The sequence below is a fragment of the Orcinus orca genome, chromosome 3 (assembly GCF_937001465.1).
Source record: "Orcinus orca chromosome 3, mOrcOrc1.1, whole genome shotgun sequence".
NCBI lineage: Eukaryota > Metazoa > Chordata > Mammalia > Artiodactyla > Delphinidae > Orcinus > Orcinus orca.
The window spans coordinates 155,939,040-155,964,076 of record NC_064561.1 but is presented as its reverse complement, the minus strand read 5'-3'; the positions used below and the strand labels follow the sequence as shown (position 1 = coordinate 155,964,076).

Below are 25,037 nucleotides of genomic sequence, written 5' to 3'. Positions count from 1 at the left end.
CCTCTGGTGTGGGCAAAGAACAGGTGCCAGAAGGTGACCTACACACAGAGACGGGGCCAAATCCAAAGCTGAGCCCCAGGAGCTGTGCAAACAAAGAAGAGAAAGGGAAATCTCTCCCAGCAGCCTCAGGAGCAGCAGATTAAATCTCCACAATCAACTTGATGTACCCTGCATCTGTGGAATACCTGAACAGACAATGAATCATCCCAAAATTGAGGTGGTGGACTTTGAGAGCAACTGTAGACTTGGGATTTGCTGTATATGATTGACTAGTTTCTGATTTTTATGTGTATCTTAGTATAGTTTTTAGCACTTGTTATCATTAGTGGATTTGTTTATTGGTTTGGCTGCTCTATTTTTCTTTTTAATAACTCTTTTTAAAATAATTTTTTAAAACTTTTTATTTTAATAACTTTATTTTATTTTATGTAATGTTTTTCCCTCCCTTTTCTTCTGAGCTGTGTGACTGACAGGGTCTTGGTGCTCTGGCGAGCTGTCAGGCCTTAGCCTCTGAGGTGGGAGAGCTGAGTTCAGGACACTGGACCACCAGAGACCTCCTGGCCCCATGTAATATCAATCGGCGACAGCTCTCCCAGAGATCTCCATCTCAATGCAAAGACCCAGCTCTACTCAATGACAAGCAGTCTCCACTGCTGGACACCCTATGCCAAACAGCCAGCAAGACAAACACAACCCCACCCATTAGCAGAGAGGCTGCCTAAAATCATAGTAAGTTCACAGACACCCCAAAACCTACAACTGGATGCAACCCTGCCCAGCAGAAAGACAAGATCCAGCCTCATCTACCAGAACACAGGCACCAGTGCCCTCCACCAGGAAGCCTACACAACCCACTGGACCAACCTCATCCACTGGGGGCAGAAACCAAAAACAACAGGAACTATGAACCTGCAGCCTGCAAAAAGGAGACTCAAAACACAGTAAGTTAAGGAAAATGAGAAAACAGAGAAATATGCAGCAGATGAAGTAGCAAAGTAAAAACCCACCAGACCAAACAAATGAAGAGGAAAGAGGGAGTCTACTTGAAAAAGAATTCACAGTAATGGTAGTAAAGATGATGCAAAATCTTGTAAATAGAAAGGAGAAAATACAAGAAACATTTAACAAGGACCTAGAAGAACTAACAAGCAAACAAACAGGAACAACACAATAAACGAAATTAAAAATGCTCTAGAAGGAATCAATAGCAGAATAACTGAGGCAGAAGAACGGACAAGTGACCTGGATGATAAAATAGTGGAAATAACTACTGCAGAGCAGAATAAAGAAGAAAGCATGAAAGGAATTGAGGACAGTCTTAGAGACCTCTGGGACAACATTAAATGCACCAACATTAGAATTATAGGGGTCCCAGAAGAAGAAGAGAATAAAAAAAAGGACTAACAAAATATTTGAAGAGATTATAGTTAAAAACTTCCCTAATATGGGAAAGGAAATAGTCAATCAACTCCAGGAAGCACAGAGAGTGCCATACAGGATAAATCCAAGGAGAAACACACCAAGATACATATTAATCAAACTATCAAAAATTAAATACAAAGAAAAAATATTAAAAGCAGCAGGGAAAAGCAACAAATAACGTACAGGGGAATCCCCATAAGGTTAACAGCTGATCTTTCAGCAGAAACTCTGCAAGACAGAAGGGAGTGGCAGGACATATTTAAAGTGATGAAAGGGAAAAACCTACAACCAATATTACTCTACCCAGCAAGGATCTCATTCAGATTTGACGGAGAAATTAAAACCTTTACAGACAAGAAAAGCTAAGAGAATTCAGCACCACCAAACCAGCTTTACAAGAAATGCTAAAGGAACTTCTCTAGGCAGGAGACACAAGAGAAGGAAAAGACCTACAATAACAAACCCAAAACAATTAAGAAAATGGTAATAGCAATGTACATATCAATAATTATCTTAACTGTAAATGGATTAAATGCTGCCACCAAAAAACATAGACTGGCTGAATGGATACAAAAACAAGACCTGTATATATGCAGTCTACAAGAGACCCACTTCAGACCTAGGGACACATACAGACTTAAAGAGGAGGGAAAAAGATATAACATGCAAATGGAAATCAAAAGAAAGCTGGAGTAGCAATTCTCATATCAGACAAAATAAACTTTAAAATAAAGACTATTACAAGAGACAAAGAAGGACACTACATAATGATCAAAGGATCAATCAAAGAAGATATAACAGTTGTAAATATTGATGCACCCAACATAGGAGCACCGCAATACATAAGGCAAATGCTAACAGCCATAAAAGGGGAAATCGACAGTAACACAATCATAGTAGGAGACTTTAACACCCCACTTTCACCCATAGACAGATCATCCAAAATGAAAATAAATAAGGAAACACAAGCTTTAAATGACACATTAAACGAGATGGACTTAAATGATATTTATAGGACATTCCATCCAAAAACAACAGAATACACTTTCTTCTCAAGTGCTCATGGAACATTCTCCAGGATAGATCATATCCTGGGTCACAAATCAAGCCTTGGTAAATTTAAGAAAATTGAAATTGTATCAAGTAACTTTTCCGACCACAACGCTATGAGACTAGATATCAATTACAGGAAAAAAACAGTAAAAAATACAAACACATGGAGGCTAAACAATACACTACTAAATAACCAAGAGATCACTGAAGAAATCACAGAGGAAATAAAAAAAATACCTAGAAACAAATGACAATGAAAACATGACGACCCAAAACCTATGTGATGCAGCAAAAGCAGTTCTAAGAGGGAAGTTTATAGCAATACAATCCTACCTCAAGAAACAAGAAAAATCTCAAATAAACAACCTAACCTTATACCTAAAGCAATTAGAGAAAGAAGAACAAAAGAACCACAAAGTTAGAAAAAGGAAAGAAATCATAAAGATCAGATCAGAAATAAATGGAAAAAAAAATGAAGGAAACAATAGCAAAGATCAATAAAACTAAAAGCTGGTTCTTTCAGAAGATAAACAAAATTGATAAACCATTAGCAAACTCATCAAGGAAAAGAGGGAGTGTACTCAAATCATAAAATTAGAAATGAAAAAGGAGAAGTTACAACAGACACTGCAGAAACACAAAGCATCCTAAGAGACTACTACAAGCAACTCTATACCAGTAAAATGGACAACCTGGAAGAAATGGAAAAATACTTAGAAAAGCACAACCTTTGGATACTGAATCAGGAAGAAATAGAAAATATAAACAGAACAATCACAGGCACTGAAATTAAAAATCTTCCAACAAACAAAAGCCCAGGACCAGACAGCTTCCCAGGCAAATTCTATCAAACATTTAGAGAAGAGCTAACACCTATCCTTCTCTAACTCTTCCAAAATATAGCACAGGGAGGAACACTCCCAAACTCATTCTACAAGGCCACCATCACCCTGATACCAAAACCAGACAAAAGATGTCACAAAAAAAGAAAACTATAGGTCAATATCACTGATGAACAGAGATGCAAAAATCCTCAAAAAAATACTAGCAAACAGAATCCAACAGCACATTAAAAGGATCATACATGATGATCAACTGGGGTTTATCTCAGGAACGCAAGGATTCTTCAATATAAACAAACCAATCAATGTGATAAACCATATTAACAAAGTGAAAGAGAAATACCATATGATCATCTCAATAGATGCAGATAAAGCTTTTGACAAAATTCAACACCCATTTATGATAAAAACCCTCCAGAAAGTAGGCATAGAGGGAACTTACCTCAACATAATAAAGACCATATATGACAAATCCACAGCCAGCATCATTCTCAATGGTGAAAAACTGAAACCATTCCACTTAGATCAGGAAAAGACAAGATTGCCCACTCTCACCACTATTATTCAACATAGTTTTGGAAGTTTTAGCCACAGCAATCAGAGAAGAAAAGGAAATAAAAGGAATCCGAATCAGAAAAGAAGAAGTAAAGCTGTCACTGTTTGCAGATGACATAATACTATACATAGAGAATCCTAAAGATGCTACCAGAAAACTACTAGAGCTAATCAATGCATTTGGTAAAGTAGCAGGACACAAAATTAATGCACAGAAATCTCTTGCATTCCTATACACTAATGATGAAAAATCTGAAAGAGAAATTAAGGAAACACTCCCATTTACCACTGCAACAAAAAGAATAAAATACCTAGGGATAAACCTACCTAAGGAGACAAGAAACCTGTATGCAGAAAACTATAAGACACTGATGAAAGCAATTCAAGATGATACAGATGGAGAGATATACCATGTTCTTGGATTGGAAGAATCAACACTGTAAAAATGACTAAAGCAATCTACAGATTCAATGCAATCCCTATCAAACTACCAACGTCACTTTTCACAGAACTAGAACAAAAAATTTCACAATATGTATGGAAACAAAAAAGACCCCAAATAGTGAAAGCAATCTTGAGAAAGAAAAATGGAGCTGGAGGAATCAGGTTCCCTGACTTCAGACTATAATACAAAGCTACAGTAATCAAGACAGTATGGTACTGGAACAAAAACAGAAATATAGATCAATGGAACAGGATAGAAAGCCTAGAGATAAACCCACACACATATGGTCACCTTATCTTTTTTTTTTTTTTGCAGTACATGGCCTCTCACTGTTGTGGCCTCTCCTGTTGTGGAGCACAGGCTCCAGACACACAGGCTCAGCAGCCATGGCTCACAGGCCTAGCTGCTTCGCAGCATGTGGGCTCCTCCTGGACCAGGGCACGAACCTGTGTCCCCTGCATCAGCAGGCGGACTCTCAACCACTGCACCACCAGAGAAGCCTGGTCACCTTATCTTTGATAAAGGAGGCAAGAATATACAATGGAGAAAAAACAGCCTCTTCAATAAGTGGTGCTGGGAAAACTGGACAGCTACATGTAAAAGAATGAAATTAGAACACTCCCTAACACCATACACAAAAATAAACTCAAAATGGATTAAAGACCTAAATGTAAGACTGGACACTATAAAACTCATAGAGGGAAACATAGGAAGAACACTCTTTGACATAAATCACAGTAAGATCTTTTTTGACCCACCTCCTAGAGAAATGGAAATAAAAACAAAAATAAACAAATGGGACCTAATGAAACTTAAAATCTTTTGCACAGCAAAGGAAAACATAAACAAGAGAAAAAGACAACCTTCAGAATGGGAGAAAATATTTGCAAATGAAGCAACTGACAAAGGATTAATCTCCAAAATTTACAAGCAGCTCATGCAGCTCAATAACAAAAAAACAAACACCCCAATCCAAAAATGCGCAGAAGACCTAAGTAGACATTTCTCCAAAGAAGATATACAGACTGCCAACAAACACATGAAAGAATGCTCAACATCATTAATCATTAGAGAAATGCAAACCAAAACTACAATGAGGTATCACCTCACACTGGTCAGAATGGCCATCATCAAAAAATCTATAAACAATAAATGCTGGAGAGGGTGTGGAGAAAAGGGAACCCACTTGTACTCTTGGTGGGACTGTAAATTGATACAGCCACTATGGAGAACAGTATGAATGTTCCTTAAGAAACTAAAAATAGAACTACTAGGCATATACCTTGAGAACCATAATTTAAAAAGAGACATGGGGGCTTCCCTGGTGGCGCAGTTGTTGAGAGTCTGCCTGCCAATGCAGGGGACGCGGGTTTCTGCCCTGGTCCTGGAAGATCCCACATGCCTCGGAGCGGCTGGGCCCGTGAGCCATGGCCGCTGAGCCTGCGCGTCCGGAGCCTGTGCTCCGCAACGGGAGAGGCCACAACGGTGAGAGGCCTGCGTACTGCAAAAAAATAAATAAATAATAATAATAATAATAAAGAGACATGTACCACAATGTTCATTTCACCTCTATTTACAATAACCAGGACATGGATGCAACCTAAGTGTCCATCGACAAATGAATGGATAAAGAAGACATGGCATATATATACAATGGAATATTACTCAGCCATAAAAAGAAACTAAAATGAGAGAAGAACAAATACCGTATGCTAACACATATGTATGGAATTAAAAAAAAAGAAAATGGTTCTGACGAACATAGGGGCAGGACAGGAATAAATATGCAGACATAGAGAATGGACTTGAGGACATGGAGAGGGGGAAGTGTAAGCTGGAAAGAAGTGCAAGAGTAGCATGGACATATATACACTACCAAATGTAAGATGAATGGCTAGTGGGAAGCAGCTGCATAGCACAGGGAGATGAGCTCGGTGCTTTGTGACCACCTAGAGGGGTGAGATAGGGAGGGTGGGAGGGAGACACAAGAGGGAGGAGATATGGGAATATATGTATACGTATAGCTGATTTACTTTGTTATACAGCAGAAACTAAACAATATAAAGCAATTATACTACAATTAAGATGTTAAAAAAATCAGTTCCATGACTTTATAAACAGACATATTTATTAAAAAAAAAAAAAAAAAAAAGATTCTCCAGGTCACTGTATGCAGATGTTTGAGAAGAGCCAGTCACCTCCCCAAACAGGGCCGCGTAGTTGCTTAAGTGTGACCTCTGTGTCCCAGAGCTTGGCCTAGGATTTGCGGGGCCCCAGAGGATATTAGGTCCCGGAGCACTAACTCCTCACGCTGTCAAATGCATGAGACACTGCATCTAGATCTGAGCGTCAGCTCAGTCATTCAGGATACGGGAGAGACTTGCCAAACAAGCTGATATTCAGTAATAAGCACACTCTTTCCGCATGGGAGTCTACACTGGAAGAAGTCACATTACAGTCAATAGTCTAGGGAGTTCAGTGCAACGTGGGTCAGTTTAAAGAGTCTAATGGCTCAAGTCCCAGTGGCTTTGGGCATTGTTCCCTGCCTTCTCCCTACTGCCCAGGGAGTGAGATGTACCAGAAGCTTCATGGTTGGGAGTGAGGGCCCAGTTTGTCAGGATGGAGCTGAGGATGGACAGAGGGGTCCTTGCTCCCTTTTCCTACTTAACATGTCATCCCTGCCACCTTAATTAGCACATTCATTCCGAAGTATGTCGGTACCATTGATTAGCATACAATTTTCTTTAACATCAGAATGTTTCTAGCCCTACATTTTATGTTTTTTTACTTAGCATACTCTTCAGTTCATACCATTCATTACATGTTAATTATAGTAATTCAGTCCTCAGAAAGTGACCGTATTCCAAAACTTTGGGAGGGATTCTTCATTGCCCGTCCATCTACTGTCTACCAAAGTGTATGCATTTGACCTGTGGCTGAAATTCTTTTGTGTGACAGTTTTTCTTTAGATTATTTGCTGACTGTGAGAAGGATCCACCTCAGCTTGACTACACACAGATGCTGCTTTATTTTGCTTGCCATCCAGACAGTGTGGAAGGGGTCTACAGGGCCCTCAGTGTGGTCACTGGGACTCACGTCGTCCAGCCAATTGAAATGCCTCCTCTTGGTGCAGAAAAGGTAATTGTGGTCCAGAAATGGACTAGCGTTGGGGTCTGGAGGGGATTCCAAAAGATCCTAAACTTCTAAGAACAAAGACTGGCTTTTATCAATCTCTGTATTTTCCCAGGTTCCTCACACGATGCTTTACTAGGTCTTCGATAACGCCTTATTCAATTGGATTAAGAACCAGGGACCCACTATCTAAAAAATGTTTTGGTAGTTAAATCCAAATTTGCTCAAAGTTTCTTTGGTGAAACCGAAGTTTGCTCTGTAAAGGGCAGCCTTTACTTTGCATGAAGTGCTGATCCTGAGAAATGAAAGAACTGGGTATCAACCCAGACTATTTGTCACACTCTGTGGAAATTCTATGTAAAACAAGTTCAGGCCTCAGACACATCCCACATGCATATGACACTTGATAGTATTTCAGGCCCAAACCTGGCCACCTGAATTCCACAGGCACTTTGTGTCACCTGCATCCAGTGACAGAAAAGCTTAATGTCCAATAAAACCTCACATCCCCCTGTCGATTTCTAAAGGGTTGACATTCCCTGTTTTGGGGGAGGTAGAAAAGCCTCAGAACAGGGAAATGACTAATACACTTATTAGGTGTCCATTGGCATGACTTTTTACTCACCTGACCTTTTGGGACAGAGCAGTGGCCCTCATGATGGAATGATTTTTTCTGCTCTTCTTTGTGGACCCAGAGGGGAGAGGGATGCTGCACAGTTCAGACTCCTCGGGTGTCCTAGCTGCAGTTCTTTTCCTTTCACACATGTTTGTCAAAACAGAGTATAATGGGTTGTCTGAGAAAAAAATGGGAAGTTCCTATGACAGCTTTCACACCCCAGAAGACATAGACTCTTTTACAGGCAGCCCTCTATTTCAGCCCTGAGCAGATGACCCGGAGGATGTCCTACCCCTTCCATCAGGGGCAGGGCGAGGCCAGAGTGCTGCCTAGGAAGCTGACAACTCAAGGCTCTTCACCTCGATGTACTTTAGACTCAGCATTAACACTGACACAGTGACAGAAAGTTCAGGAAGGAGTTATTGTTATTTCCACTCAAGAATGCTGTCTTCTTAGAACATAGGAAGACCATTTACATTTTCCCAAATAAATGACGAGTTAGATGTGGTCTGCCTACATCTCTCTACAGATTGGGTCTCCTTCACTCAACACTGGCATGGATCATAACCTGCCTGGAGGTCTCAGCCTGTCCTCAGGGAGACCTTCCCTGACCTGGAATGGTGGCAGGCAACCCTGCCCTGTGTTCCCATAGCATGCTGTGGGCAGGTTGGATCTAGCTTCACCATAATCCTCATAGATAACTACTTCTACAGGGTCAGCTTCCTTTCTGGACTCTGGACACCCTGTGGGCAGGGCCATCTGTCTTGCTCTACATCCCCTAACCTGCCTTCCTGAATCTGAATTACTGCTACAGAGCTCAGTAAACCTTTCACTGAGTGGAGCAATCAATCACTTCATTAATTAGCTTCGTAAATCCTACCCTCTGTGTAGCCCTGTGATCTGCAAAGGATATAGAAGAAGCCAAATTTGCTCCACTAAAGGGATTCCATCTAATTGCCCTTATCCATACAGGAAAGAATGGGAGAATGATGGCCCACACATGGAGGGAACACAGAATAAAGGACAGATTAACATGGGGCTTTACAGATCAAAAGAGGGGTCTAAACCTTCTTCTTTGCCACCTCCATACCTTTGCTCTTGCTATCCCCTCCACCTGGAGTACGCGTCAGCGCACCTGGAAAGGTTCGAGGGCTCCCCAGTACCCAAGGCCAGATCATTCATGAAGCTTCCCCCGACCCACGGGGCATTCCCGCAACTGGGCCCCATTTACATCCAGATCCTCTCCGGCAAGGCTGAGCACCATCACATGCACCTGTGCATTTACTCAGCAAACATTCATCCAGCACCTCTGGGGATAAAGCAAGTAAAATAAAGACTACGGCAAATGGTGATAGACACCATGGGGAATAAAGAATAGAGGGAAAAATATAGGAGTCTGGGTGCGAGTTGCCGTGTTAAATAGAATGGTCACAGAAGGTCTCTCTGTGAAAAGACATGGAAGCAGAGGCCCAGACTGGTGAGGGAGAGGGCCTTGCAGATAGACCCCTGGCGGAAGCGCATTTTAAGTGAAGACAGCAGTAAGTGCAAAATCTCTCAAGTGGGGTCATGCCCGGTGGACCCTAAGGAACCGCAAGTCAGCCAGCGTAGTTGGGGAGGATTGAGCTGGAGGAGAGTAGCAGGCAAGGCTAGTGAGGGGGAGAGGGCTCCGAGGGGCCCTGGAGGGGCGCTGGCTTTGACTGTGTCAAGAGATGAGATGAGAAGTCACCGGAGCAGGGTCGTTTGATTTAAAATGTACCCCCATACAGGACAGACTGTAGGGGGCAAAGGAGGGAAGTAAGGAGAACTAGTCATTCAGGCAGGGGGTGGTTTATCTATTGAATCCTACTGCTGTTCTTCCTACCTTGCGTTGGGGATGACTTGTTACCCATCTTTATGTCCTCCAAAGTAGCAAGTGCTCAGTAATGCACACAGCAAATACTCGATTAGTGTTTGTGAACATGGCAGGGAAAGAAGGGGAGAAAGAGACGAAGAGAGAAGGAAGGGAGGGACTCCCGTCTCCCAGGTAGAGAGGAGGAGAGCAGACATTCCAGAGGCAGAGGCAACAGCAGGGTCAGGAGGCCGCACCTAGCCAGAAAGACCAGGAAAAGGAATTATGCGCTACAATGGTTGCCATAGCAACAGACAGCTCTCTGGGTGGGTAGCAGCCAAGCCAGCTAGCACAGGAAGGCACTGCATCCCTTCTGTCCCTGACCCGGTGGGTCATTCACCGGGAGCTCGTGCCCATCCAGGAAGCAACTCCCCTGGAGTACTTCTCTCAAGAGCTCTTTTAAAGCCCAAGGAACTGCCCCATGACCACTGCACAACAGATGAAACCATGGTTGGGCAGGGATGGGGCACAGGTCTGTCACACACCACACACACAGGACTACTCCTGGCTGGGAGTGAACCATAGGAGCTTTTGAAATACAGGATCCACCCACCTTCCTCATTCTTGCCTACTCCTATAGCCCTCGCCATCCTGCCTCCAATTATGCCGCCCCCTTTCTGTGCCCTTTCCAACTGTATTCTAGTTCCCTGGGCAACTTTATCCCAGGAAGGCAAAATGAGCCTGCTCAGAAATAACACCTCCAGTAGATCTATGTTCACTCCCAAGACATTTAGTGGGATCTCGGCTTTTACCTTCCAAAAAACAACTGGAAATCTCCCTGATACTTCATTCTTTCTGAGTCTATATCTGCTACTCACACTGTTTTATTCACCGTGGCACAGACCTCCTGTTAAAACCCACAGCTTTCTGGGTAATTTAAAAGAAGCTCAAGAGCAAAGCACTCGGGAGCAGGCACTAGTCATCGTGAAGCTTCAGATAAGTTGATATTTGAGAAAATGGTTCACCCTGACCTGTGGAGGTTGGGGTTGTGATATTGGACGTTAATAAATTATGAGCTTGAACCTCCCACATTTTGAGAGTCTTGTTAAAGCATCTTGACAGAGATGGTTTGAGGCCTTGGGTTTCGAAAATCTTAAATGTGCATCCCATTCTGCTCATTGATGCTTTGCTCACATTAGTCCTAAGGACTGATCTTCTGTTCTGCCTTCTGAGATGTGGGACTAAACAGACTGAATGGCAGAAATACACGGTCAGGCACCACTCCAGGGGCACGTTTGCTGGGAGTCCTCGAGGGCCGTCTCTGAGAGTGCGACATAGTGCTTGCTAGCGCCACAATCTGCCCCGCTGCTTGGAAGATAATGTGACTCACACAGAGTTTTGATGCCACTAATTATTGCTCATTCAGAAGCCCTGGCTTTTCTCCAAACCAGCATCCCTGGTTTTGTTCATCCACCCACATTCACAGTCGTGGTCTTTCAGAGCGTCTGTTGGGAGCCCCCTCTTGTGCACACCCTGCAGTCCCGCCAGGATGCTGAACTGGCTCCTTTGGTCCTGATCTTGGCCTCCCTCTTCTCCCTCCCCTCCCACTGAACCACTAAGTCTATTCTGTTCCAGCCCCCTAGAGAGCAAAAATAGCAAACATTTATAAAGCATCCTCTGATATAACAAGTTAAGGATTCTTCACTCAAATGTTTAAACTGTTATCTTTTGACTAAAATAAAAAATCTATTTATCCCATGATGATTATAGCAAGTCTTTGAGAAGTTGGGCCCTCTGTAGTTATGGAAATAGTACAGAGAGAGCAGGTTCCTTCTCTGTTCAATTTTGGTATTGCCTGCTTATCCAGCCCAGCTAGTCACGTGCTCACCCACAGGTTCTGTCTCTGTCTTCTCCACGTAGCACCTGTGCCGCCCTCTGAATAGAAATTCATTCATCCTTCAGTCATTCAGCAAGATGTTCTACATCTTGACTATGTTCATTTCAGCACAGCAAATATTCTATCGCCCCAGGGGATTATTGACGGGTAGCCAGTGTGATGATTCCCAGGCTTCTTAGATGGAGACAAAAAAGCTAGTTTCACATTTCTGCCGAGTAGTATTTCAACTGTTTAAAATGGAGAAGAGGCTGGATGAATAGATAGATAGATTGATTGATAGATGATAGATAGGTAGATGATAGATATCTGTACTTAATTCCAAAAACTTCACCTGCTAGAGCATTCTCCCCCCCACCCTCCAAGATTAAATTAAATTCCCAATTTAGCAAAGGATATGGAAACCCAACTAAAGCAAGGTGACCACACAGAGCTAGAGCAAATACAACCTGCCTCTACTGCACTATCCTCAGCCCCTGCAAATCCCTCAGAGGGGCTTATGACAACCAGAGGCTTAATTCTGTGCTGTGTTATAATCCTTTTACACATGGGACTTACGTGGCTCTTTGGAAAGAACTTGCGCGATCTATGCACTTAATGCTTCTACTGAATTGAGCATTTTCAGGTATTGGCACCCTGCTCTAATTTTAAGCCTAAATTAGCATTTTTCCTTCATCGGAATAAAGGAGAATCAGCTCTCAGGTGTTCTCTGACACTGGACCAGTCAACATTCTGAAAATGCCCATTTTCCTATGGCAAATCATTGAATATCTATTACCTCATCATCAGAAACACACACACACATTTATAACAGTAAATACAGTAAGTACAAATCTACTGTAAAGAATTTGAAAAATACAAAACAAAGTGAAAAAGAAATCAGCTGTTTGACCAATCAGAGGTAACTACTTTCAATTCTTTAATGTATCTGTTTCTCTTTTTTTCATTTCTAAGTATAGCTATATAAGAAAATGAGGATCCTGGTATATTTATTATTTGTGTTCTGTTTCCTTTCTGCACTCATCCCATGAGCGTTTTCTCATGTCACTCAGTATCCTTCTAAACCAAAATGTTCACAGCAGCATAGTATTCTGCCGCAGACCGACTCTATCACTGATGTCACCATTCCCCATTTTTGGAGCCATAGGTTTTCTATTTGTGCTGTAAGTAACACGTAATGAACATCCCTATACAAAAGTCTTTGTGTACATGAATAGTTCTTTAGAATCAATTCCTAGACCAATAATTATGGCATCAAAGGGTAGGCATATTTTTCAGGCTTTTGATACGTAAGAAATTACATCAGAAACAATTTACTTTCCCATGCTCAGAATGCCGGTGTCTGAGTTCATGGCTCTTGGCCAAGTGTCAATGAACAGCAATAAGAATCCCAATCTGTCTGTATTCAATTTGTTTTCTATTTTCCCTTCTGGGTGTTTAGTCCGGTTTAACCTCCAGTGTCCAAACAAACATTCCTAAAGCTTCTTAGAATCTGTCAAGCTTGAGAAATTAACTTGCCCACAACCTCTTGACTGCAGGCAATTTCCAAAGCAAATCCTGTTCAGAAATCTAGCTTCATGTGTAAAAGTCTGACAGTGGTTACACAAATTCATACCACTGTCCTTTCACTGAGGAATGCGGTGTATCTGGCAGGGTAATGAGCAGAAGCCTGTATGGAGGTGAGTAAGATGCCCCTACACTGAGGCCTTTGTCAACTACCAGCAGAACTGGTCTGGGATTTCAACATGATTTCCAGTGCAGCCAGCATATTCTATCTCTAGATTTTGTTAGCTAGTTTTCAGAAAGCAATATCATCCCAGGGCATAAAAAGTGTGGGACCAAACTGGTGTTTTCTCAATATCTCTATTCCTGGAAAGACTTCATGTTCTCTTCATTGAATTGCACAGACCTCCTCCTTTACTGATATGAGACCCATTGAGGAATATCCTGAACTTGAGGACAATTTTATAAGTGAAGAAAGGGAATTACAAGAGGAAGGGGAGGAAAAGGAAGAGGAAATCTCTGAAAATGCGAACACGGAAATGATTTCCATGGAAACACTACTCAGAGTGTTCCGAGGAGCAAACGAAGCACAGGACGCTAACAGATTTGCCAGCCACCAAGAGACAGAGAACATGTATTCAGAGGTTGGTTAGATTATTTCATAAAAGGGGCAACCTGTACCCAAGAAAAGTTTCCCTCAATTTTGAGCCTATGTTCATAGAATTTCTCCCCAAATGTATCATCATATAGAAATTATGATGATTCCTTTCAAAAACAAAACTTTTAACATCATCAGGATTGTAAAGTTAATCAACTTTCTTTATTTTTTCCTTTTAAGAACTTCATAAAAGTATTTCAGGACCTAGGTTCCAAGAATCTGGAGCCAATTGAAGTTGCTCTTCTTCTGAAGCATCCTTTTATTCAAGATCTGATTTCAAGTTATCCAGACTATAAAATCCCTGTGAGTATTACCCCAAGGTCCTAATACAGTCTTAATTTGGTTGAGTTCAGGTTCAGGGCTTGGTGGGATATCACAAATGTGGAGGAGCAGAAGGAAGGAAGAAGCTGAACTAGGCTGGAACAGGGTCTGAGGAAGCTAAACTGGTAATGGTGTCAGGCCAGAAAGGCCAGCCCTCAACACCCAAATGGCAGCAAGTTCAGACAGAGTAGAGGTGACTATCAGTACACCGGTACCATGATAGGACTATCAGTGTATGGATAATACTATTAGTACTACAGATAGGACCACCAGTACTAGGGATAGTACCATGGAGCTGCCCCATTGGGACTCTAAGGACTTGGGTCTACCACAGAAGGCTGGAGGTAGGTAGCTGTTAAAGTTGGGTGGGTGGCCATATTCATGTTCTGCATTATTCCAGCCATCGAATGGCCCTGGCTTATGATTGAAGAGTATGGAAAATAGAGTCCCCCTGCCGAAGAGAACTAAGGGGACCATGATCCCCAACCAAGTGCTGATTTGTTCACTGTACTCTAATCATGGTACACATTGTCTCTGTAGCTCATGCAGTGACAGTGCTTATGAAGGAATGTGTGAGGGTTCCCTCAGAGAAACTGTTCAAGATGGGAAAACTGAGGACAAAACCTAAAGAGACCAGACCAAGTCAGCAGAACAAAGGAAGGAAGAGAGGAAGAGCTGTGTCTCAGAGCTACCTTAACCACGCACATCTCAAACACACGTGCTGAATGTGCACCCACCGGGCAAGTCCCGGGTCCCCAACAGTAAGGGCTACAGAAAGCAGGGGGTGACCCCCTTTCAGAGTGTGGCAGGTTGCTACAACCCTCTCACAAGCCTCACACACGTAACAGCGTGAAGTCTTCCTATTTGCCTCCTGTTAGTTGGTTATTGGACTACGAAGAGTTTGCTGAGTTTAAGATAAAAACGCTTTCACTTTGATAAGACGCAAGTGATCTAAGAGGCGTTTCTCCTGACCCCTCAGTGATAACCTGCTATGCCCGGAAATCAGTCTATCCAGACTTAAATATCTTTGTACCTCCATTTATTTGTTCTCAATTGATGATCCTTTTTACATTTTATTACTTCTGTTGGAAATAATTGAAATTGATTTCTAACCAGCTGGCAGACACTAAGCACTTTCAGTAGTGAAGTATGATGACAGCATTTAAGAACATAGTTTCTGGAATCATAAAGTCATGGGACTGAATCTCGGATCCACCACTCACTAGATACCTGACCTTAACTGTCTCTTGAGCCGGGCTTTCTCACCTGTTAAATGGGGATAACACCCATTCCTAATTCAAAGGGTTGTGGAAAGGATTAAAGGAGATGGTGCCTCTAAAGCATGGGGCACAGTATCTGACGCATGGCAAGTACTACAGAAAGGATGGCTGTTAGGATATCTATTCAATACTGAGCACTTACCACTGAGGCTAGTAAAATAAGTTTCCATGGGAGACAGCAACATGAGTAGCAAACTCAGTTGCTGTTCCCAGGCAAATTCCACTTCTGTCTGCAACAGAATGTTTACTCACAGGAATTAAATCAATAACAGAATGATAGAAGGTAAACCACATCCAAGTGCAAAATTACAGGAATTCAAAACATAGGACTTTTTGTGCTAGAAACTGAGTCTTCAAAGATAGCTGGAGTTTAAGAAATTTGAGAGGGTGGGGAGAGAAGGTCTATGTGAATTTTGCTGTAGGGGTGGAGAGGAGACCACATCCTGGGTGGAAAGAGAGGCCCGGGGGAAGGCGTGGAAGACGGGCAGTGTGGAGGAGTGGAACCCCACTGGTTGAAGAGCAGACAGCAGGCTGTGAAGGGCTTGGAGTGATCCCGTTGAATTAGTAAGATCAGGCCAGATTGCAAAGAACCCAGACATCACGTGGGGAAATATAGTTTCAATCTGAAAAGCGATGGAGAATGGCTGGGCTTCTGAGCAGGGGCATGCTGTGATGTGAATTTCTTCATCCCTAAGTGTTTCTTTGCCTCTTAAGCATATCATATCATTATGTCTCTACACTTAACAGACCTCTTTTTTAAATTATTTATGTCTCTTTATTTAAACAGGCCCAAAATATTTGGAAATGTGGTTGGCAATGTTCTAAGTCATTGTACTCATACATCCCACTAGCATTTACTCTTCACATTGGGACTGATATGTCACAGGTCCCTTTTCGGCATCTTATACTCCATACTTGCGTTAATAAAGACCAGCTTTCTTCCCCACTTAGGATGAGGGGATAAGTCAGTATGACCCTGGAATTAGTGGGAACAGAGCACATCAGAGCTAGACAAAGGGTGGAGAGAAGTGGGTGGGTGGGTGTCACAGAAAGGATGGGCAGCAGTCTGCCAGCTGTGGGTGTCTCCCTGCTTTTGCCTTCCCCTGGGCAACCGTCATTCTGTGTGAGATGTGTTCCAGAAGCCCATCACTTGAGACTGCATTTCATCCTACACATTCTGCTCCACATTTCAGGGAACAGCCCTCCTATTTTAAGCCAGTAAAATAATTTTCAAATCCTTAGAATTATATATAATAGGGTTTATCTTACATTACCAAGAACAGTTAGGACCCTAAAACAATGCCACGCTTATCTCCTCCTATAATGGGAGAAGAACTCCCTACAAAGTCAGGACGATTTGGGGAACATTCTTACTTCTGGAGACTTTAGAATGACTTAATATGATTGACTTGCAGAGAAGATTCTATTGGCACTTTCCTGAAAAAAGAAACCCACCAACAGATGACTGACTGCCTTCGAAGGCAAGTCCCTTGAAGATGTGTTCTGACGCCCAGGGAAAGCTGAAGTCCACAGGGCTCTTGTTAGTTTGCATATTTCCCTCATTTTGGAAGGAGTTTTATCAACTTGCACCCCAGCTGAAGCACTCCTGACGTTTTTGAGCAGCACAGGACCGACTCCGTTGTGGCAGGATGTCTGATATTCTGGGCTGCAGCCCACTATATTCCAGGAGCACCTTGATGCATTGATGACCAAAATGACCTCTGCACATTCCCCAAATCCTCTCTGGTGCGCAGACTCCTCTGGCTGAGAGCCCCCCAAATGGAGGGTATCTGACCTCCCATGAACCAGCCTCATAGCTCAGGTATCACCTGATACTCTAACAGTAGAAAAAGAGTTCATCAGTCTGTCTGTCTGTCTGTCCGATGGTTCATTCCTTCATTGCCAAGGTGCTTCTACTGAGTCAGCTTCTTCAACCCTCCCCATCCTGGTCCTTTGCATCTCCTCCCTGTCGCTCCACCCTGGAATCTCATGAGAGGGCGATGGACCACCCGCTATCATCTAATCCGGGCGCTTTCATCTGATTGTGACCCAAGGAGAGCTGAGCCTTGGACCTGAAAAGCCTAACTGTGATGTTCAAAAAGCAAAGAGGTTCCCTTTCCAGTAAGGTGCTCTATTCTCATTTTCACTAAGCAAATAAAGAAAAGAAAGAAAGGAAAAGAAAAAAAAAAATCTCTGAAGACTCAGTTACCAACACTCTCATCCTGTCATCATTTTTTTGCTCCAGATATCCATGTACAAGTAAATAGATCACATTTTTAAAATGAACTTTAACCACAGTGATGTTATTTGAAGATCTTTCAAGATAAGTAGAGCAAAAACTAGAGTGTGGTTTTTCAGGTTAAAATGTTGTTTGCTGCTATAAACAGTGGGAAGTGAAGGTTGTCGCCTAACAGCTCTGTGTTTACAAGGTTCATGTTTGGAAGCAACACGCATTTTAAATACATGTGGAAAAAAAAAGCGAGTGTGCGTAATTATTTTGATACGTTGCATTTTTTGCTCCTTCTGGTGGGTGGCCTGGCTTTGTGGTTAGGAGAGCAGAGTCAGGGACCATGCTGACTGGGTTCACACTTACGAACTGTGTGACCTTGGGCAAGTGACCTCGTAGTGCCTTGGTTTCCCCACCTGTAAAATAGGGTTAATTATCAACCATACCTCACAGGGTCCTTGTATGGATGAAATGACTTAATCCATATAAAGTGCGTAGCTCCGTGCTTGGTAGATAGAAAGCACTCAATACATAGTAATTATTATTACTATAATTATTACTGCTGGTCTGCTGGTGGTTGCAGTTCACAGGAAATATTTCTGAGCCATGCAAAATTGTACATGGATGAACTAAAAAGCTGGCATTTCAACTCCTGAATTCACTGTCTGCTCTTTGGAGAGGGCCCGCTCAAAGCAGCAGGGACCCGGCACAGCCAAAAATAAATTAATTAATTAATTAAAAAAAAATAGAAACCTTTGGAACTCAGCTCTGAAGAAAAGAAACATATTCTTAAAGCACTTTCCTAAAAAAAAAAAAATTAGAAACTGCATAAATATAATTCTACATTTTTCACACAAGCTTGTACCCCTTCTACATTGTGATAATGTCTTAAATTTATTTTACAAACATCTACGATTTAAAATGTAACATAGCTGGGTATTTTAAGTGGGAAAAAACAGATCATTCAATCTCTAATGTTAAAAAAAAAAAAAAACAGAAATGAGATAGTCCCCCCACCATCAAAATAATCTGCTGTTCTAAAATTCTACAAATCTATAGACATGATTAATTTGGCATTAGGCTTTTCCTTTAATAGAAGGTGGATACTGTTTTTTACTGATTGATAGGGAAATAATGTTTTGCCTTTCCCATTATTGACAAACTCTGCTTTTACAAATGTTATTTAATCTGATATGACACCTCTGTTATTAGATATTATTAGATAAGGAAATGGAATCTCCAAGATCCTTGCTATCTTTCCAAGGGCACAACTAGTAAGTTGCAAGGCAGGATTCAAGCTAAATAGAGAACAATTTTCTCAAAGGAAAAAATAAAAACAACTTACTGTTTAATCACTGCCACATATTAGGTGATCATTCATTCTAACTCATTTACTAATATTTGTGACTTCTCTTTGAATCTCTTCTCTTAGGATGTTAAAATAATTCTCCAAAGGAGTGAGCATGTACAAGGAAGTGATGAAGAGAGGTCTCCTTCCAGACTCACAGAGGAAAAGAAATGAAGACAAGAGAGCGGCAATGAATCTTCCAGACATCAAGTGTAAACATGGTGTTTGTTGTATACATTATCATCATAAGTGTAGAAATGACCCCTACCAGGCTATGAGGGGCACGGAAAAGGGAGTCTTCCTCAACTTGGAGAATATTCTGTAATAAACTTTAAATTTCCAAGCAAAAATCCGAAGTAAGAAGGAGTGCATTTTGAAGTGATTCCGAAAATAAAAGGCACCAGAACAATATGTTCAAATATAAACATACACATTAAGTCATGAACAGTCCCTGTGAGAAGTATCTACATTAGGCAGATACAGTGAAAATTCCCCCAAAGCCCCACGTCAGGGCAGCATGGCTGCATACAGTTTGTCGTTCTCGCTCCATAAACTTCCAAGGTGTATCTCACTAGCCTAGGAGAAGGCTGCATTATCAGCTGCTGGTATAGTCACGATCCTATTATCTATTCATAATTCTTTATTAACAGAATATGTTTCTTGTATAGATAGAGGTACAATTATAGCACTTGTATAAATTAGTGACTCAAATTCAGTGATACTTACCTGAAGAAAGTGATTTTGTTTTTGTTGTTTTCGTTGCATTTTTAAGTGAGCACTGATGTATTTTCAGTGGCTGGGCCTCTGTGAAACCCCCTCTGGGTCTCCTCACTGGCTGCTCCTTCTGTGGATCTTTGCTGGACCCTCCTCTTCTACTCAGCCTCTAAGAGTTGGAGGGCCCCAGCACTCAGCCTTCTCTGTCCACAGTCAACTCCTGGAGGAGTCATCCATTTCCGTTACTTTATTGGGCCAAAGTGAAGTTTCTATTCCCGTCTTCCCCCAAAATCCAAACTTCTCTCTTACTGTCCACTTGATTACCACAGGAATGGCTTATCATCATCTCAAACTCAACATACCCAAGCCAAAGAGAGGGAGCCTTCACGTCACCCTGCTGCTCCAACCCTCTAGTGGAGTCCCATCTCATGTAGAGTCTGGTCCAAGTCCTTACCTTGATTTTACCCCTCGCTGCCTGTCTCATCTCATTTCCCGATATTTTCCCCCAGCCCGCTCTGCTCAAGCAACAATTGTACCTTGTTGACCCTGGAACACAACAGACACATGCCTGCCTCAGGGCCTTTGCACTTGCTTTTCTCTCTGCCTGGTCCCAAATATCTGCATGGCTTGCCCCCTGACTTCCTTCAGGCCTCTGTTCAAATGACACTTTGTCAGCAAGGCCTTCCCTCAACACATAATACAACATAGAAATAACCCACCATCCCCATACCTCTCATGCCCACTTTAATTTTTTTTTTCCATTGCACTTATCAACATCTGACAAATGCATGTTTACTCTTTTGTTTGTCTGTCACTCCACTAGGTTGTAAGTTCCAGGAAGTAAGGGATTTTGTGTATTTTCCTTATTGCTATACTCCTGAACCTAAGACTAAAAAATCATAGCCAGCTTTAAGTTGCATTATAATACATTTGTGCAAAACATGTAGAGGTATCCCATTTGGATTGATCACTGAAAAAATGAGCCGTCCAAAGACCATTTCAATTGTCAGTGAGAATGATATTCTCTTTTTTTTTTTTTTTTTTTTTTTTTTTGCGGTACGCGGGCCTCTCACTGTTGTGGCCTCTCCCGCTGCGGAGCACAGGCTCTGGACGCGTAGGCTCAGCGACCATGGCTCACGGACCCAGCCGCTCCGCGGCACGTGGGATCCTCCCGGACCGGGGCACAAACCCGTGTCCCCTGCATCAGCAGGCGGACTCTCAACCACTGCGCCACCAGGGAAGCCCTATATTCTATTTCTTGAGAGTGACACATTGCCTAAATCTGCTTCTTGTGGGTTCCACTCCCAGAACCCTTGTCCTCAAGATGATGGAGGATGGTGATGCAGAAGCTTAGGAGGTGGAGAAGAAACCCAGCCAGAGATTTCACAGTTTCAGCTAGCTGATTCACCCGTAGTTCTAGTTATTCTAGAGAAGGGAGCTGAGGAACATCTGAAAATAGGATTCAAATAAATAAGACATCATGATAAGGACACAGGCAGCCAACCAACCGACATTTTATTAAGGATTGAAGACGACAAGGCAACATTACATTGCACTAGAAAAAAATTAAAAGCGGACACAATGGCTCTGTAATGATGCCTTATATTTCCTTGTAATTGCTTGCTGTAATAATGTTCTTGCACAGTGTAGTTAACGAAGGAAATTGCAGAATTTCCCTCCTGAGGCCCATTATCTCATCTGAACTATAGGAGAGCAACCCACACAAAGGTCTCCCTGGTGGGTATTTGCCACCATGTCAGTCTCCAGTCATCAGCAGGATGGAGCAGACCTGGTGGTGGAACATGACCTAGAGATGTAAATGGAGCTCTCCCACTGCAGGTTCTGGAGTGGGCAAGGGTGGAACTTCACACTGAAAGCACAGACTGCATGGGATTCTGCCAGAAGAAGAAAGAACGTACTGTAAGCTCCTTTCCCCAAGAGCCTTCCAAGTCTTATAATTCTAGTGAACGCCCAACCACCTTCAGGTCATTCTGAGGCTGCTTTTGCCCTGCACATTACCATGTCCTCCGGCTACTGCTTTTGCGAGATGGATCTGAAGTCTCTGATCTCGGACTCTGGATACACCATCAAGATACCTCTCTTAATGCAGACCGGGATGTCAAAGCCATTGTGTATGGGCATACGCGCGCGCACACACACACACACACACACACACACACACACACACACACACACATGAACCCACACCTGCAGATTTTGAGGAGTCTGAGGTAACCAAAAGAAACTGATGACTTATATTAAACTTACAAATAACTAAAGCTTCTAAGCCTTTGTTTCATGTGCTTTAGTTCAACCACACTTCCACCTGTCTTAACAGAGGCCACTTTTTAAAAATATTAAAGTACAGGTATTTACATATAACCCTATTAAATTCATCTTTCAAATATGTTTTTGTATTCTATTGTCATGGTGTTAAAAGAAAATTTATAACCCAATTCTACCATCTAGTACATGTGTATTGTCTACTTACGTGGTGGCATAGCTGTCCTGGTCTCAGAGCCCTGGGACAGGAAGGCTCTCACTCCCTCCTGGGAAACTCCTGGAGTCTCGAACTGTCTGCCATCTCCTGTGGCGGCATCTATGCTCCCCTGTAAGTCCTCATCTAATTTAAAACAAAAGAGTTAATCTGATTTTAAATCTCCCAGAGGAGGCTATCCCTTTCAGGACTCTGTACATTCAACCCAAATACCAATCTCGAAAAGCCAACCTTCAAGAGGCCATCATGTCACATGATTAACAGCTGAGCCAACCTTTCTACCAGGCAATGGTCTGATGTACATCATTGCACTTTTGGTGTGTGTTAGATTATAAGATTCGGGGATCACCCAGAACTCATTTTAAAGCTGTCAAAAAATAATATAGTATTTCCTATGAAAAGAAAGGGAAGCTGATGCTATTTTCTTCTAAAATAAATATATCACCAGTGATGTCTCAATGAAGGGATAACCTGGGTAAAGATGGTCAAGGAAACAAAATGTCCGTTAACGCAACAGGCAAAGGGTTAGGGTTCCGGCATGCCTAAGATGAATGAGAGAGCAGTGAAGCTGGGGACGTTCACTACTTTACCGTAAATTTTTCTTCTCTTTCTTCCCATGAATAGGTCTCCTCCTCCTTCTTGCCTGGCTGTCAATGTCCACTTATTTCAAAGATCCATTTCTTCCTCTTTAACAAAGACATATTTTAGACTAATTCATGAGAAAAACCCGAAAGGGGGCCGCTGTTTCTTCTAAATCATAGGTCAAGGAGGTATCACCATGGGCTGCTTGAAATAGCTACTTCCAGAATCATTTGCTGCCAACATACCATTGGCCTCAGTGGACGTTCACGTCATCCATGTCCACCTTCTCTCCACCCTCATCCAACCCACACACCAAATTGTCACCCTCTTCAACATCTCCCACTATGTGCACCATCTCCCCTCTTTTCGGCACTAAATATGACTATGTTCTCCAGCTCTCGTTTCTATGAGATGAATCTGAATCTTATCCTGGTTGCTCTCCTCTGGACAGCAATGTGACATTTTACAGGGTTATTCATGATACCTTCACCCTATCCTTGGGGACAAGGTAAACAAATATGGACTGAATGACAAGTGAATTTGTAACCAGTAGAGTGAGGTTCTCAAACACAGAAGATTCATGACATGAGTTATTTATTTTCCCTCTCCCTTAATGGGCTGTTAGCTATAGGAAATACTGACTGTCTCTCTTACTTCTGTGATTTACAAAACTTCAACAAAGAAATTCAAAGAGAGAGATAGAATTCATGTGAATTATAATTGTGGTTGGTACAATGTTGGAAGAAATTCGAATTAAATTACGCTTAATAAGAAAAAGAGGGCTTCCCTGGTGGTGCAGTGGTTGAGAGTCCTCCTGTCAATGCAGGGGACACGGGTTCGTATCCCGGTCCGGGAAGATCCCACATGCTGCGGAGTGGCTGGGCCCATAAGCCATGGCCGCTGAGCCTGCGCGTCCGGAGCCTGTGCTCTGCAACGGGAGAGGCCACAACAGTGAGAGGCCCGCGTGCCGCAAAAAAAAAAAAAAAAGAAAAAGAAAAAGAGGACTCAATAACAAGGTTAGGATACTAACAATAGGTAACAATATGTAATAATAGCTAATATTACTGAAGGTCTACTATGAGTCAGGCACTGTGCTGAGTGCTGAGGCATTATCTCATTTAGTCTCGTAACTCTGTGAAGTAAGTACTCTTAAGATGGCCATTTACACATAATGAAAATGACAAGTAGAGAGATTATGTAACTTGCCCAAAGTCACACAGCTGGTAAATTATAGACATAGACTAGGAACCCAATATGAACACCCAAAGCCATCCTCTTACCTAGTTTGCTCAACTTGAAGTACAAATAACCAATTGCATAAGCCCAGGATGGAAGAAGTATGACTTAGCGATGTTTAAAAATAAAAACAGAAGGGTTTTGGTCAAAGTGAATTGAATCTAATTTGCTGTGTGTTGTGTCCCCTGAAGAGTCCAGTGTCCTCAGAGCAACACTTGTAGGAAGGGAGATGCTGATTTTCCTCTGATCGGTGCTGGTTAGACCTCACTGGCAATTCTGTATGCAGTTCCTGGCCACACACTTGAATATATGCACAGTTTATGCATGCAGAGGAACTGATATATATATATATATATATATATATATATATATATATATATATATATATATATATATATTCAGAAGGGAGGAAACTCAAAACCCCATAGTCTTAGCCTTAAGTAGAGAAACTTCCAATGTAAGGGGCAAAGGAACCATCTCCAACTATTTGAAAAGCTGTCCAGATGAAGTAGCTTCTCTGTGGTCCCCAGGGATGAACCAACTCTAGTGGTGCATGTTGCAGCGTGGCAGATTCCAGCTGACCATGAGAAGCAACAAGCTCCCTGTTGCCAGGATTATTCTGACAGATGCAGGGTACCATGCGGTACCATGAAGGGAACCTAGAACTTTACCCTTTTGTCCTCCTCCGACTGTAGTTTTACCTCTACTGAGTCAGCTCTTCAGCTCTGCAACCCCAACTTCGATCTCCCCAAAGAGCCCTTTCAGTGCCCTCTTCATCGTGTGTGCATTTCTCCTTTCTTTAAAGCTCTTTGAGCAGGCTCATCCCACTGTGTGAGCACCCCCTATTTCCTTGCATTAGAATTCCTACCCATGGTGTCCCTTAC

The 25,037-nt window shown here is 42.3% G+C and overlaps 1 protein-coding gene and 1 long non-coding RNA gene across 2 annotated transcripts in view; one reads left to right on the top strand and one right to left on the bottom strand.

Moving 5' to 3' along the window:
• Positions 1 to 19,541, top strand: part of SPEF2 (sperm flagellar 2) — a 171,862-nt gene extending 152,321 nt beyond the window's left edge. The window contains exons 33-36 of the mRNA XM_033421276.2: positions 7,276 to 7,455; positions 13,695 to 13,934; positions 14,129 to 14,251; positions 19,209 to 19,541. Of these exons, the coding sequence (XP_033277167.2) occupies positions 7,276 to 7,455; positions 13,695 to 13,934; positions 14,129 to 14,251; positions 19,209 to 19,298 (633 nt within the window). The 3' untranslated portion in view covers positions 19,299 to 19,541. The remainder of the gene's footprint in view (positions 1 to 7,275; positions 7,456 to 13,694; positions 13,935 to 14,128; positions 14,252 to 19,208) is intronic.
• Positions 19,542 to 21,336: 1,795 nt separating this feature from the next.
• LOC117199957 (uncharacterized) lies at positions 21,337 to 24,017 on the bottom strand. The gene is made up of 3 exons (XR_004481324.2): positions 22,807 to 24,017; positions 22,330 to 22,461; positions 21,337 to 21,733 (listed from the first exon to the last, which is right to left on the bottom strand). It is a non-coding gene; the product is annotated as an uncharacterized LOC117199957 (long non-coding RNA).
• Between the last annotated feature and the right edge of the window lie 1,020 nt (positions 24,018 to 25,037).